General features: G+C 39.8%; 2 protein-coding genes across 2 annotated transcripts in view; both read left to right on the top strand.

Moving 5' to 3' along the window:
• Nucleotides 1-240: 240 nt before the first annotated feature.
• The window catches only part of LOC145456420 (sodium-coupled monocarboxylate transporter 1-like), a 33,506-nt gene continuing 20,182 nt past the window's right edge, over nt 241-13,564 (top strand). Inside the window, exons 1-4 of the mRNA XM_080334537.1 lie at nt 241-581; nt 658-761; nt 2,577-2,765; nt 2,825-2,890. Of these exons, the coding sequence (XP_080190663.1) occupies nt 545-581; nt 658-761; nt 2,577-2,765; nt 2,825-2,890 (396 nt within the window). The 5' untranslated portion in view covers nt 241-544. The remainder of the gene's footprint in view (nt 582-657; nt 762-2,576; nt 2,766-2,824; nt 2,891-13,564) is intronic.
• Nucleotides 7,779-9,975, top strand: LOC145456443 (uncharacterized). The gene is made up of 4 exons (XM_080334566.1): nt 7,779-7,998; nt 8,193-8,281; nt 8,593-8,709; nt 8,777-9,975. The coding sequence occupies exons 1-4, from the start codon at nt 7,964-7,966 to the stop codon at nt 8,947-8,949; spliced, it is 414 nt and encodes a 137-aa protein (XP_080190692.1). The 5' UTR covers nt 7,779-7,963; the 3' UTR covers nt 8,950-9,975.

Genomic DNA, 13,564 nt, shown 5'->3' with positions numbered 1-13,564 from the left:
TTTTTGAGTCGCTACGGTACTATAAGAACGATCTTTTGAGAAGTACGTAATATTTGTGGGATTTCTTACAATAAAAGTTATTCGCGCCTAGCGCGATTTTCTGTTGATACTTTGTACATTTCCGAGTCACTGTGTTGAGAGCCATATCAGCGGAACACTTGGAAAAACCGTGAAATGTATCTTTCGTTGTATGTCGCTGTATTACGCAAATTGCTTTGATATCTTGATAAGAATTGTTAGATGCTTCAGTGTAGGGGTGCGAAAAGAGAGGGTGCGGACTACGAGACACAGGCATTTCGAGTCCAGCCCCTTCCGCGCCGGGATACATGAAGACATGAAAAGTTGGCCAACATACGGTTGGGCAAAGTGTGGTTCCAGAAAGATCGGCACTGGTTGGCCAAAACCTTCAATATCGGCGAAAATATTTCGTTTTCGCGCATTTGTCAACATCCTTATATGTCACAATATTTTTTCTCAGCAGGTTTCATTTTCATCTAGTTTATGCAGGATTTAGCGATTCTGATCCTAATTGCAGCAACATTGCATGGCGATGGGACCCGTTGACATCGCAGTATTCACAGGTTGCTATCAATTACCTACATTATGCTATGCACATGAAAATATTCATGGATGTGATAAAAAACGAATGTATTTCAGTTATCCTGAGCATCTCTGCTTTCATCGGGGTTTATTACGCTTATAAGGATAGAAGGAGTTCCACGATGGATAGCTATTTTCTTGGCGGGCGGTCAATGAATTCAGTAAGATGACAATGTAGTAGCCCTGATCTTATGCTGTTTAAGATTTGTTGCAGACCTCCTCTCGATTTAACTAGCCATGTAAAGTTCATGCCTGACATTTAGTGCGATTACGTTTAGATAAGGGTTGTGTTAAATTGAAAAGGACTTGAAAACATTGGTGTTTAATTAAATTAAACTAACGGGTGAAATTTGTGCAGCTTGTATAGTATTACGTTGGAATGATGTTCCAAATTTGGTGCGATCTAGGCTCATTTGTGGCCCTACGGAAGTCAATAAAGTATGATTATCTCGACTGTGCAGTTATATATTTTAACAATCACTATCTCATAACCTGATATGTTGTTTCGTTTATCTCCCTTTAGGTGTTCGGGATTGTTATGTTCAGTCCGATACCAAATTTATGGATAAGTCTACCCGTCACCGTTACCAATTCCTGATTAGGCTGGGCTTTGGAACGGTTAGAAAACCTTTATGACGTTTTTTCTCTCTGTAGTCTTCTTATTAACACCGTTTCGCATTACTGTTTCATCTAGTATTTACTGGTTTGAAACATGCATTTTGTTGTTATTTTTTAAAATATTTGTGGCAATGCGTACTGGCAGATGCAAATGTCATCCACAATTGCAATATTTTTGTTCACTGGACTCTACCCGACTAGATAAAATATACAACCAATGTGATCAAACTGCCGACAGACAAGTAAGATGTTCCCCCGTTCCAGGTCGGATAGGCCTACGTCATCTATTTTAGTTCAAGTCGACCTCACGCGCATGCTACATCAGTAATTCTCAACATGGGGTCCACGGACCCCTTGGCGTCCGCGAGGATGCATTTGGGGTCCGTGATTACCATGATGAATTCCCCGCAAAATAAACGAGAGACGATCTTTTTACTTTCATTTCTCACTTTAAATGCACATGTGCAAAGCTCAAGTACGCGAGAATAAACTGTATCGGAATTAAGATAAATGGATGCTGCTGCCTGCAGTGTGTACAGTACACTGTACACTGCACATTGACATTACACTACAATACCACAACGCATATCGACTTTAGTCAAATCAGGATTGCCTCGTCTATTACATAATAGAAAGCATTCAGTTTAGTTGGCAAAGCCAACAACATCGCTTTGTTTGAATTTGCTAACGTTGAAAAAGTTTCGGCATGGCACTTTGGGTCACTTTATTTTTACATTCAGATCTCTGATCCCGCTTGTCGAAGGGCGAATAAGTCCTGCAGTACGGGGCGCATCTTCCGCTAAAACCCCAGGCCGTATTCTCCTGCGGTGCAGATGTTGAGGGAAGGTCCTCAGCCTATATATTGTCTTTAAGTTCATATTTCCAAACTTTTTTTCTAGTTTCTTCATTTTAGTATTATGCCAAATGTTTATTCAATTGATGCATGCCAATGGTGCATTCGGTCGTGCTTTCTTTCCTTGACAACAACAATTTGACACAGCACAGTAGTTGAGCAACATAATTGTTGCAGAAGTCTGCAGAACGGTCTGTTAATTGAGTTACAGTCGAAATTTAGGCAGGGGTCCGGATAACTACATTTATTCATAATTTGTCTAAAGGGGTCCGTGGCAACAAAAAGTTGGGAACCACCGCGCTACATGATCTTTCGAAAATACTCAGACAATTTTTAATTATTCGTGAAATCTTTTTTAGATGCATTTGTTTTAAACATGTTCGAAATGGCTACATTTTAAGAACGATTGGTTTTAAATGCACCCCTAGATAATATCAGTGCTACAAAATTTGAACTTGATATACTTTATTATGTCAGTATCCCAAGCCTGTTGTTTGTTCTCTAGATTGTGATTGGGATATCATTGATGGTGTCCTACTCTTCGGCGTCAAGCTTCATATCAGAGCCGGCGGAGGTGTATATTGTTGGCACCGAATACATCTGGAGAGCGATTTCTGGGTTTCTTGCATTCATCCCAATAACTGTGTATTTCGTCCCGGCTTTCCGTCGAGTCAATGCGGTATCAAGATATGAGGTATTTGTATGAGCGAGTTGGTTACGAAATGTAGGGCTAACAGATTTTTTTTCATGCAGTACCTGGAACTACGTTTCAATAAAGACTTGCGGAACATCACTGCATTTTTGGGCGTTGTGACTGCGGTAAGTGCGTTAAGAGCTATACATTTGCCTACCCGCTCGGATAAGCTCTCACACGGACACGTTGTGGTGTACGTAATCGTAATTCGTGATGCATTACTGGAGTAGGCATTTATAAGACAACGATGATTAGCCACATAAAGTGATTTTCAGAGCGTGTGCCGCGGCTATTACTCTGCCCCCAACAAATTCTCAGGTCTGACGCGAATCTATTTGAAATTTCGGAAAAGAGCTGTATAAATATTTAAAAAGGGCATAGGGGAGATGTGGTACCGATGGATCACTGGGACCGAAAATACTTTGAAAATTCTCTATGATAACTATACGATTACACTCCGTGAACTTGTCTACAATTGCATGCTGGCAAAATCTTTCCTCACATACAAAAAAAATCGACGTGCGCGAGCTATGGGGTCTCTCACAGATGATTTTTGTTTTTGGGGGTATAAACTAAATTTAGATCGACATAAACATTTTTCTTTGTAACCTTCAACACGTACAAACCAGCAATCATTTTTATTGTGAAGTGTAGGGCTTGTATCAGGCTATATAATGGCACCTATTATTTTTTTCAGTACTTTCCTTGAGTGGACTTTATTTCGATTCATGTATAAAATTCGTAGGGTGGGAACCGATGATACAATAGCCAAATCAAGCAAAATAATCAAGCATACTAATCATGAAACAAATGAAACATGCCTACGTACAGAAAATCTTTATCTAATAATTGCATATGATGTTTTATCGCTATAACGAGGTATTTGGAAGTCACACTGTCGATTTTCGGGCAATATGTATGTACCCACAAATTTATAAATTCTAGCCTAAATCGAAACGTGATTTTATGACAACATTTGAGTTTATATTTATTCTATTTTTTGACAGTTGCGACCAAACATTCTTCTTTGGCTCGCTGCAGCTTAGATTATAATACTGAACAAGAAAAGTAGTCACCTTTGAGTTTTTTAGGGTGTATGTGTCATAGGCCCCCGGGTAGTGTGTCATCGGACCCACCGGGTGGGGACCGATGACACGTTCGAGCAACAAATTTTGAACGTCTATAAATATTTTTTGAAAAGATGGATATTCATGTATATGTGCGCGATAGGTAGAGCTTGTATCAAAGTGCCGAGCCAGCAAAAGATCTGCTGTTTTCGGCTGAACATTTCGGGGCCAGCGATCATTTACCAATTTTTGATCCATCGGTACCACATCTCCCCTACTAGCAATTGCGACTTCGAAAAACGCTTCAACTGCTTCAATAGCTGAGGAATAGATGTGTTTGACGATGAAACCGATAGCAACGAATCAAACATATTTGCAAAAGAGGAAAAACAGGTTATAGATTTACGAAACGACTTTTTAAGCTGTTCCCGCAAAATAATTGGATGTGTTTTCTTGTCTGCTTCCTAATCCTATGTCAAGGTTGGTGAGAAAACTATATTCCATTTACATCTGCTAGGGATGAATTCGGCCTTTCTGTTTTGACTGAAATATAAAGCTATACAGCAAAGGGACTGCTTGAACGGATAACACCATGTAACAAAAATTTGGTTGAGCCGATTTTTTAATACTTCCTATAACATATTCCCTAGTAAAACATGTTTCTGCCATTTATTTGCCGTAAGTGTCGTTTAAAAATGTCATTTTAAGCTTCTTAAACTGCGCGCACCTGGTTTTTCAAGCTCCTTTATTGAAATTCCTAATAACTGCGACATCACACTGATCCATCTTTCAATTCATAACACTGGTCAACAATTTTGAACGAAAAATTTGTTGACTTTGATTTGGCACTTGATTTAGGCTAATTTTGTGGTGCTGATTCCAAAAATGCCACTGGTTTTCTTCTATCACGTCTACTTTTTGCTCTACGGCAGTGGTTCTTAACCTTTTTTCCTCCAGCGCCCCCTTTCAAAAATTATCGTGCTCCAGCGCCCCCCACCTCATATTGTAAGGACTGTAATAAAGACAATGGATAACAGGGAGCACTTCGTCAGCCCCCCTAAACACGATTGTCTTGGGCACCCATAGCGTGATAAACCAAACTCATGAGAGGGCTTGGCCACCAAGAACCCCGTCGCGTGATTTCGATGGTCAGCAAAGTTCATGTGGTCTGGTTGCCTTAGGAGCCAAAATTTTCTATAATGTATGAATGAAATAGGTTGTAATTGCATATATATGTCGCTATAAACTTTTTATTCTCTCAGCCCACGTAATCAGATTTACCAGTAGCACTGAGTGAGCTGTTGCATTAGAAAATGAAGGCCACGTAATTAATAATTGAACATATTTGGGCGTGCCCGTTGGTACAATTAAATCAAAAGTTATTGAAACGCATAAACGTGTTAAACTGAAGTAAGCACGTGATTCAAAATTGGTATTTCGTCACTGGCAAATAATTTTCTCTGATGGATGTTATTTGTCCTGTGGGGAGCAGTTTGCGACGACATGATAATTCGGCACGAGCGATTTGAGCACCTATGGACAATTAGACTTATATACATCTCAATATATATATAAATACGCTCAACATAAGAGCAATCCTCTTCAGCTAAGGTTTTCTCGCTGATGATCTTTTGACACACTTCTCGGAGTCTCATATTCACCGGAACTTCATATGCCTTTGTGCATCGTGGCGTGGTCATGGTCGAAGCCGAAATGTTTATTTATATTTTCTCTAATTATGCGTATTCTTCCGTGGGGGATTCGTAAAAACATGATTTTCAATTTATGTTCATTCACCAAAATAATTTAGAGCACACTTCGAGCTAACCGATTGGGGGTTTGAGTTGCAGCAGTTTCGGTCTTGGTATGAGGTCAGAGTTCAGTCGGCCTTTCTGGGACTTTGGTATTGGAAATATTTCGCGCTTCAATCGCGCTCGAGCACCATTCGACTACAATAAACAATATAATATTTGTGTGTGGCATATTCAGGATCAAATCGAGGTTGTTATATCAACAATCGGGCGCAGTCTCATACCATGTGGTTCGAACCCTCCCGAATTCACATCGGCGATTGGCAATACGGGGAAATTAATGGTATTGGATTTTGTCTTAGTGCTTTGTGTAACTATAAGTAAGTCAACGGAGAATTGGATGCATATATCTGCTCACATTGAATTTAGTACTGTACCCAGCAGGGCTGTGGAGTCGGTAAATTTTACCACCGACTCCAGCTCCGACTCCGACTCCACACATTTTCAATATACCGACTCCAACTCCGACTCCTGAGTCTTTAAACGTAGGCTACCGACTCCGACTTCGACTCATGGGTCTTTAAACGTACCGACTCCGACTCCCGACTCCGACTCCAGCATTATTACCAATTTACTTCGAAAATTATATGCCACATTGTCATACAACCATTAAACATATGCAAACATATGATTAGCGGTGACATGCTAAATTGTTTCATTGTGGCACAGCTCGAATTATCCACTATGCAATTAACCTGAAAGAAAGATTTGCTAAATATCCTTTCTTTTTCAATTTTTTATAACATGGACTCTTTAATATCCTGGAATATATGAATCATTCAAATATGGAAGATATCCAATCCTGTATAATAAAATTGTAGATAAAAAATCCCAAGTGTAGCTCTTGTGTATGAGTCAGCAACAAATAAAAGATATTGAACTTAATAATTTTGTCATTGCACACTATCCTGATTACAAGCACACACACTCTTACTAGTTATAGACATTGGTCACGAATGGAATTTAGTTAAGTAGTCTAAGTAGTCTTATGTCTAGTCTACATGTAGCCTACTTAATCAAATATTCAAGGATTGGGACTTGCAGTCTTTCTTAATCATTTGTTCGACCCAAACAGCTAAGCTACAATACAAATATTTTTAATTTTGTCAAGTGGGAAGCATCGTCTGGTCATATTTACATCATTTTTACAATTTTACAAAACCAGCCTATGCATTTATGCTCTGTCACAGTATCATGGTATAATTCCAAAAATTGCATCAATTTTGACTGCATCGCGAAAACGCATATTGCGATTTTCTTCCCCTGTGCAACTGAGTTTTAATTTGCAAGTAATGTCTAATTTTATCTTTATCAGGGGTGGGCAACTATTTTGGCCAAAGGGACACATGAGATTTACGAACCATTGCGCGGACATCTTTTTAGTTGTCCGATAGGAGTGAACCGAATTAGGTAACATTGCAAACAAGACTTATATCAATACGCTCTAAGCATCGGTCACATTTGCGTAAAATCGTACGGCGTATAGGGCGCGTAAAGCATTTCTTTAGTTTCTTTCCTTTCTCTGCTCTTCTCTCGTTTGCTCGGCGCGTAAAGAGCCTCTTTTCTCTCGTTTTCTTACGCGGACATTACGCGGACCTTACGCGAAGAGAGCGATTCGTACGCGCGTACTGTTGACTTGACGAGTTCATTTGTGAGAATTCACACTCGCAAGGGGTCGATCACAAGCTTGACGTTCAGCTCATTTACGAGATTCATACTCGCAAGGGGTCGCAGATTTTATAGTATTTAATACTGTTGCTACGCGGGAAAATAACTAATGAACTGCTATCACCGAGTTCATTTGTGTTGAATCAGATTCGCAAGGGATCATCTGCGCCTGGCAGGTCTGTTTTAGGAATACCGGTATTGTCTTGTTTCAGCTGTTTACGTTTATGAGTTGAGAAGCCATGTATCGTTGTATTATAGATAACTAACCAATCTGTGGTTATACTGTCAAAGTATCCTATTTATGCAGACGAGTAATATGGATAGTTTTGATTTGAATGAGAGGCTCGTTGAGGAGGTGAGACTGAGACCATTGCTGTATACTGTCTCACTCAATGATCATCACCTCAGGACCAAATCGGGTACGGCGTGGAGGGAGATAGCGGCTTTGTTAGATGTATCAGGTATGAGATGAGTGTTTATAGTGTTGTGCATAGCTAGATATATTGCTTGTAACGTGGACGCCCGGATTGCAGAGTTGGTGGCGAAAACAAGGTGGAAGACGCTTCGTGACCGTTAGGTCAGGACGAAGAAAAATATTCCATCGGGAGCAGGGGCAGATGCTTTACAAAAAAAGTGGGCCTTCGGTTTGCTCATGACTTTTTTGGATCCACACCTTGAAATTCGCAGGTCTGTAATGATATGAGACTTTAAAATAGAGATTTGATTAGTCGAGATTTACGGAGGATTAGCAGATGAAGTTGATCTATATTTGTAGTTTATTCAGAGAGTTTGTGGTCTTTATGGTGGGAATTTTTATAAGTCACCATTTCTGGTATTCTTTTGCAATGATAAATGTATTTATTATTAAACTGTATTTACAGTACATCCAGCAACATGGCGGACTGTTCTTTGGAAGCATCCGTCACAGAGGGTCCATCGACTTCCGTAGCGCCCGACGAACCATCAACATGTAAGTATACTTATAATAGTAAACAGCAGTGTTGGGATCAAGTCACTGCCTTCGAGCCACAAGTCACCTCGAGTCATTGCACATTTTGGATCGAATCAAGTCGATCGATTTTCGAACGTGACTTGAGTCGAGTCAGTCACTCAATTATATATATATATATATACTCATAAATATACTGGCTAACAGGCATTGTATTGCTCACACATACGTAGACTTCTAAACTGTACAATATCGGTTTATAATTATTATTGTTATTACACAGTACAGGTAGTTTGCGGATCTGAAAATTTATGTATTGTATTGTCTTGTAGCAACTCCAGCAAGAAGACCGAAGCGGAAAAGGAGAGCTGTGGCAGAGGAGGAGGAGGAGGAAGAGGCGGACAGTGACATTCAGGCAGTTCTCAAAGTTATTAAGGAGGGTCACCAACGTGTGTAACCTACCGATCTTGAAGACACGCCAGGATTTCATCATGTACCACATGTCGATATTTGCAGGACAAAGTGCTAACGATGCGGTAGGGGTGGTGATTGCAAGGGAGCTGGACAAGCTTGGCACCGACGATGACCAATATCTAAATCAAGTCCGGGTCCTGCTCATCAACACTGCTGCGGAAGCCGTCCAAAGGAAGAGGAATTTCCCCACCATCAACCCAAATGCTTTCACATGATTTTCTATTGCAGCATTGGTATCTGTACCTTGAATTGAGTGCTACCATTGGTATTTGTTCCCCTCAGTGGTACAAAAAAACAGTGTAGCACAGGGGTGGGCAAACTACGGCCCGCGTACTAAAAATCGAATTGTTGCAAGGACTTGATTAAACTTTTCTTAGTAAATTTCACCATAATAATCCTAAGGCAGTTGTCCTCAAAGACGTGTCAAAACTGCTTATATTTGATTGATGGCTAGCATCGTTTCTGCAGGTAATCACATGTGAAAGTAACTTTTTGAAAAACAAGTAGTTTGTGTCATTTGAAATATTTTATAGCATTTGCGGTGAGTAGCTTCTACTACTGACCAACATCTACCAAGCGTACAGATGCTTCATGTTGCAATAGTAAACCTAACATGTAAGTATGCAGGTAAGTATTGATTAGGATAGTTCTTCATGGAAATCAGTCAAGTATATTGTTAATAAATTCCACAAGATTAAGAATGAAAGTAGTAAATGACGAGCGGTAAAAATGAGATGGTATGTGTCAGAAAGCCCAGTCAGTATATCGGATCATGGTCATGTAATTTCAAGAAGGTAATTTTCTGGTATGTAGTATACAGTGTTTCTCAAACTGCTCTTCAATATTTTTGATATCACAGTAAGGGGGCGCTAAATGATGAAGGTGGCCATGTCTAAAAAAAAGTTTGAGAGCAAATGATGTAGGGGCTAGAACAGTCGAGACTAAAGGCCATAAGTTATTCAGCGATACGAGTAGATACTCTTGTCGCCATTGTGAGTTTTACTATGTTATCTTTTAGGTACAAGCAATGGATGCGGCAGCAAGAAGCAATTGTCTGGATGTTGGGAAATAGTCATAATAATGGCTGGGAGATCTTTCATTTTAACCGGGTTTAAACTTTGGTCTCCCCGGTGTTTCTCTCGAGAAACACCAACTCCTACAACCAGTTGTGCCCCGGTTTGCACTTGCACATATTGGGTATCCGGCAATTGCATTAATATAATAAATGAATGGCAACAATTCTTGTTCTTGGTCTTGCTCTACCTCCTCTAGCATTCCAAGTCATAGCCACATGAAAAGAGAGTTGACAAGATTTCCATCATCTCAATGATTTATTAAGATATACTGTAGTGAAACTTCAACAATAAAATGTTGCCTCAGAATATGTAGTCGCATCCCTGGCTATGATACTCCCAGATCTAAGCCTCAGCATTCCTGACAATCATCATCATGGGCAAAGCACTCAAATATAATCAGCAATTTACCAGAGAACTGCACAGATGGTTATGGCAATAGACATGACCATGTCGGTCTGAAACGAAGCACTACGGCCTAAGCAAGTAGTATGGGTTTATAACTACTTCTAGAACAGTTAAGGCAAGATTGCTAAGTAAGTAAGACTCCACTATTTTTCAATTCATCGCTTTGACTTGATGTAGAATAGACAATCCATCGTAATTCCTGGTCCAACTTGAGAGTAAAATAACATCAATCAGTACTATCGCATGTATATATATAAATGATAAATATATATTATACTAATATAAATATATGTGAGAGGATATATAAATATATGTGAGAGGATATATATATATAAGAAAACGGAATTAATACTGAATAATAGTTAAAATGTGAACAATGAACTCAATGCCTGGGTACGTAAGCACCCCGTTGGCTATTGAAATACCCAACAAAATCATTTCTAATAATCCTAGCCTCCTCCGTGTAACGTCTTCCCGTTCTTGTAAGAGACTGCCAATGCGGTCCGGGCTGCTCTGGAGGTCCATCGCCTTCATCTGCCGCAAATTCAAGGTGATGTTGATCACCTGAAAGATAATTATGCAGGACAGTACATGCTTTGACTACATGGTCAGTATTTGCAGGAGTGATTGCCAACGGCCTGCGAAACATTCTAAACCGGGAGGACAAAATGCCAAATGCATTTTCCACAACATTCCTTGCTCGTGACAGTCTGAAATTAAAATGTCTCCGCTCTGGGCAATTCAATGAGGTACCTGGAAAAGGTCGCATAATATGCCTCTGCAGTAGGGCTCTTCAAAAATGACTTTTTTTTTCAAATCGTACTGGCTACTTGATAAAATTGTTAGGTTACCTAATTTAAGCCTACACACAAAATTTGGTACAATTCCAGCCAGTAACCGCTTTGCTATAGGAGAAGAAAGTTTCTATTTATTATATAAAAATACATAATAAAAAATTTTGAAAATTTTCTGTTCACCCCATGAAAGTGTTGGGCTGTCTATAGAAACGATGCCCACCAAATCTGGATCAATTCCAACCAGTGGAAGCGGAGTTATTGCCGTCGAAAAATTTGGATTTGAATAAAATAGTATTTACGGTGACCGATTCTTTGTTTATTTATTATAGTTGTGCTCACCGTAAATACTATTTTATTCAAATCCAAATTTTTCGACGGCACTAATTCCGCTTCCACTGGTTGGAATTGAACCAAATTTGGTGAGCATCGTTTCTATAGACAGCCTAACATTTTCATGGGGTGAACAGAAAATTTTCAAATTTTTTATTATTTATTTTTCTATAATAAATAGAAACTTTCTTCTCCTGTAGCAAAGCGGTTGCTGACTGGAATTGAACCAAATTTTGTGTGTAGGCCTAAATTAGGTAACCTAACAATTTTATCAAGTAGCCAGCACGATTTGAGAAAAAAAGTCATTTTTGAAGAGCCCTACTCTGCAGTGGGAATGCTTCATCTGCGACAAAAACATGAGGACTTGGACTTACACACCCAGGCAAAGGAGCATCTGATGGCAGATCTAATTGGCCAGAGGACAAACGTTTTCCGAAATTGGAGTTGCTGAAGCACTTACTATCGTTGACCCTTCCATATTGACCTATATCAACAGCAATAAATCTCCTCTGAGCATCAACAACTGCCATCAGAACTATACTAAAAGTCTTCTTATAATTAAAATACAATGACCCAGACTTTGCAGGTTTCTGAAGGACCACATGCTTGCCATCAATACTGCCAATACAATTAGGAAAGTTCCACTCATCTCTGAATTGTGATGCACTCTCTATCCATTGTCCTTGTGTGGGTTCTGGCATGTACTCCGCTGCTAAAGCCTGCCAAATAGCCACACAAGTCTCCCTGATCAAGTTGACCACTGTTGACTTGCCGCAGCGATACGAGAAAGCGATTGTTTGGAATGAATCGCCAGTAGCCAGGAACCTAGAACAGTGAAAAATGCAATAGATTCAGATTTTATGTACAGGGCCAGTTCACCACGACTGAAAATTGATTTGAACAAAGTATATTATAATGTTGCTGTGGATGTGTCATTTACCTCAGAGTGATTGCCAGTCGTTCATTTGGAGGAATCGGTTTCCTCATCGCTGTCGTCTGCTTCGAAATGAGAGGTCCAACAATTGACAGCAGCTCGTCGAACTTCTCGGGCGTCATGCGAAAATATGTAAAGAAGTCAGCAGGTCTTTCATATCTCATTTCCTGCGTAAGCCTATACTCTCCCAGCTGATCTCTTCTCTGAAGAATGGGGTGAACCCAGCATTCACGTCTTTTCTTCTGTTTCTTTTTCCTCCTTTCATCCTTCTTCAACGCCAAATAAAGCAAAGCCAGCAGGTCCATTTGGCTGCTTACCCCAGCCAAATCACCCTGCCTTCGAACAATACTCATAGTTTTCAGCGAATGTTGCTTTTACACTACACAATACTATGTCAAGTGCAGATCGCAAACTCCCGAGGACATCGATTGCTTTAGTTTTCGCGCGAAAGTGACTTTGGCCTCGAGAGCGACAACATGCGGAACAGCGCTAAAATCTATTCTCACTTTTTGTTCAGCGATGACGTATCTCTCGTTTTGGCCAATTTAGTGAGAGAGTGAGACTCGTACGCGCGTACGATTTTACGCAAATGTGACTGAGGCTTAAAATTGATCACAATATGTCATGCAACTGTGCAGTGCGCAATCAGGACCTGGTCCCAGACTTGTACAAACTAAACATTTAGTTAGTTGACGGTCAACTAACTAACAGTTTTTGGAGTAGTTCTAGTTCTAGTTGTAGTTGCGGATTTTGAAAATTGCGTAGTTCTAGTTCTAGTTGTAGTTGCGGATTTTGAAAATTCCGTAGTTCTAGTTCTAGTTGTAGCTGCAGATTTTGAAAATTCAGTAGTTCTAGTTCTAGTTTTAGTTGCGCATTTCAAAAAAATATTACTTGCCGAACAACTAGAAAACACTTGTGTGTCCTGCGTGATGAGAACTTTACTCGCGTGACAAGTGAGGTTACTTAGGGTTACTGATGTGGCCTTGACAAAGGCTCAAATGCTCATTGTTGGATCATAGTTAATACATTGATTATGCCGAGTTCACTGATAACTCGGCAAATTTACAACAATCGACAGTGCGCAGCGACACGCGATCTCCCGCTATTTTTGGAATAAAAAAGTTTATGCTGTCAAAAACGCAACCAAACATAGTCAAACTGGTCGCTAAAATCAGATGTACGTTGACGCTATAAAGTCGAACCTGCTGTTTTCTGACGATTTTGTAAGGGACCGCGAGTAATTGAAAATGGTGGTAATGAACCGTTTCGTGAATTTTTTAGAATGTTT

Source organism: Botryllus schlosseri, chromosome 14 (genome assembly GCF_051294905.1).
Source record: "Botryllus schlosseri isolate E-star chromosome 14, Bs_hap1, whole genome shotgun sequence".
In the NCBI taxonomy this organism is placed as follows: Eukaryota; Metazoa; Chordata; class Ascidiacea; order Stolidobranchia; family Styelidae; genus Botryllus; species Botryllus schlosseri.
This window is presented reverse-complemented; position numbering and strand designations above follow the sequence as displayed.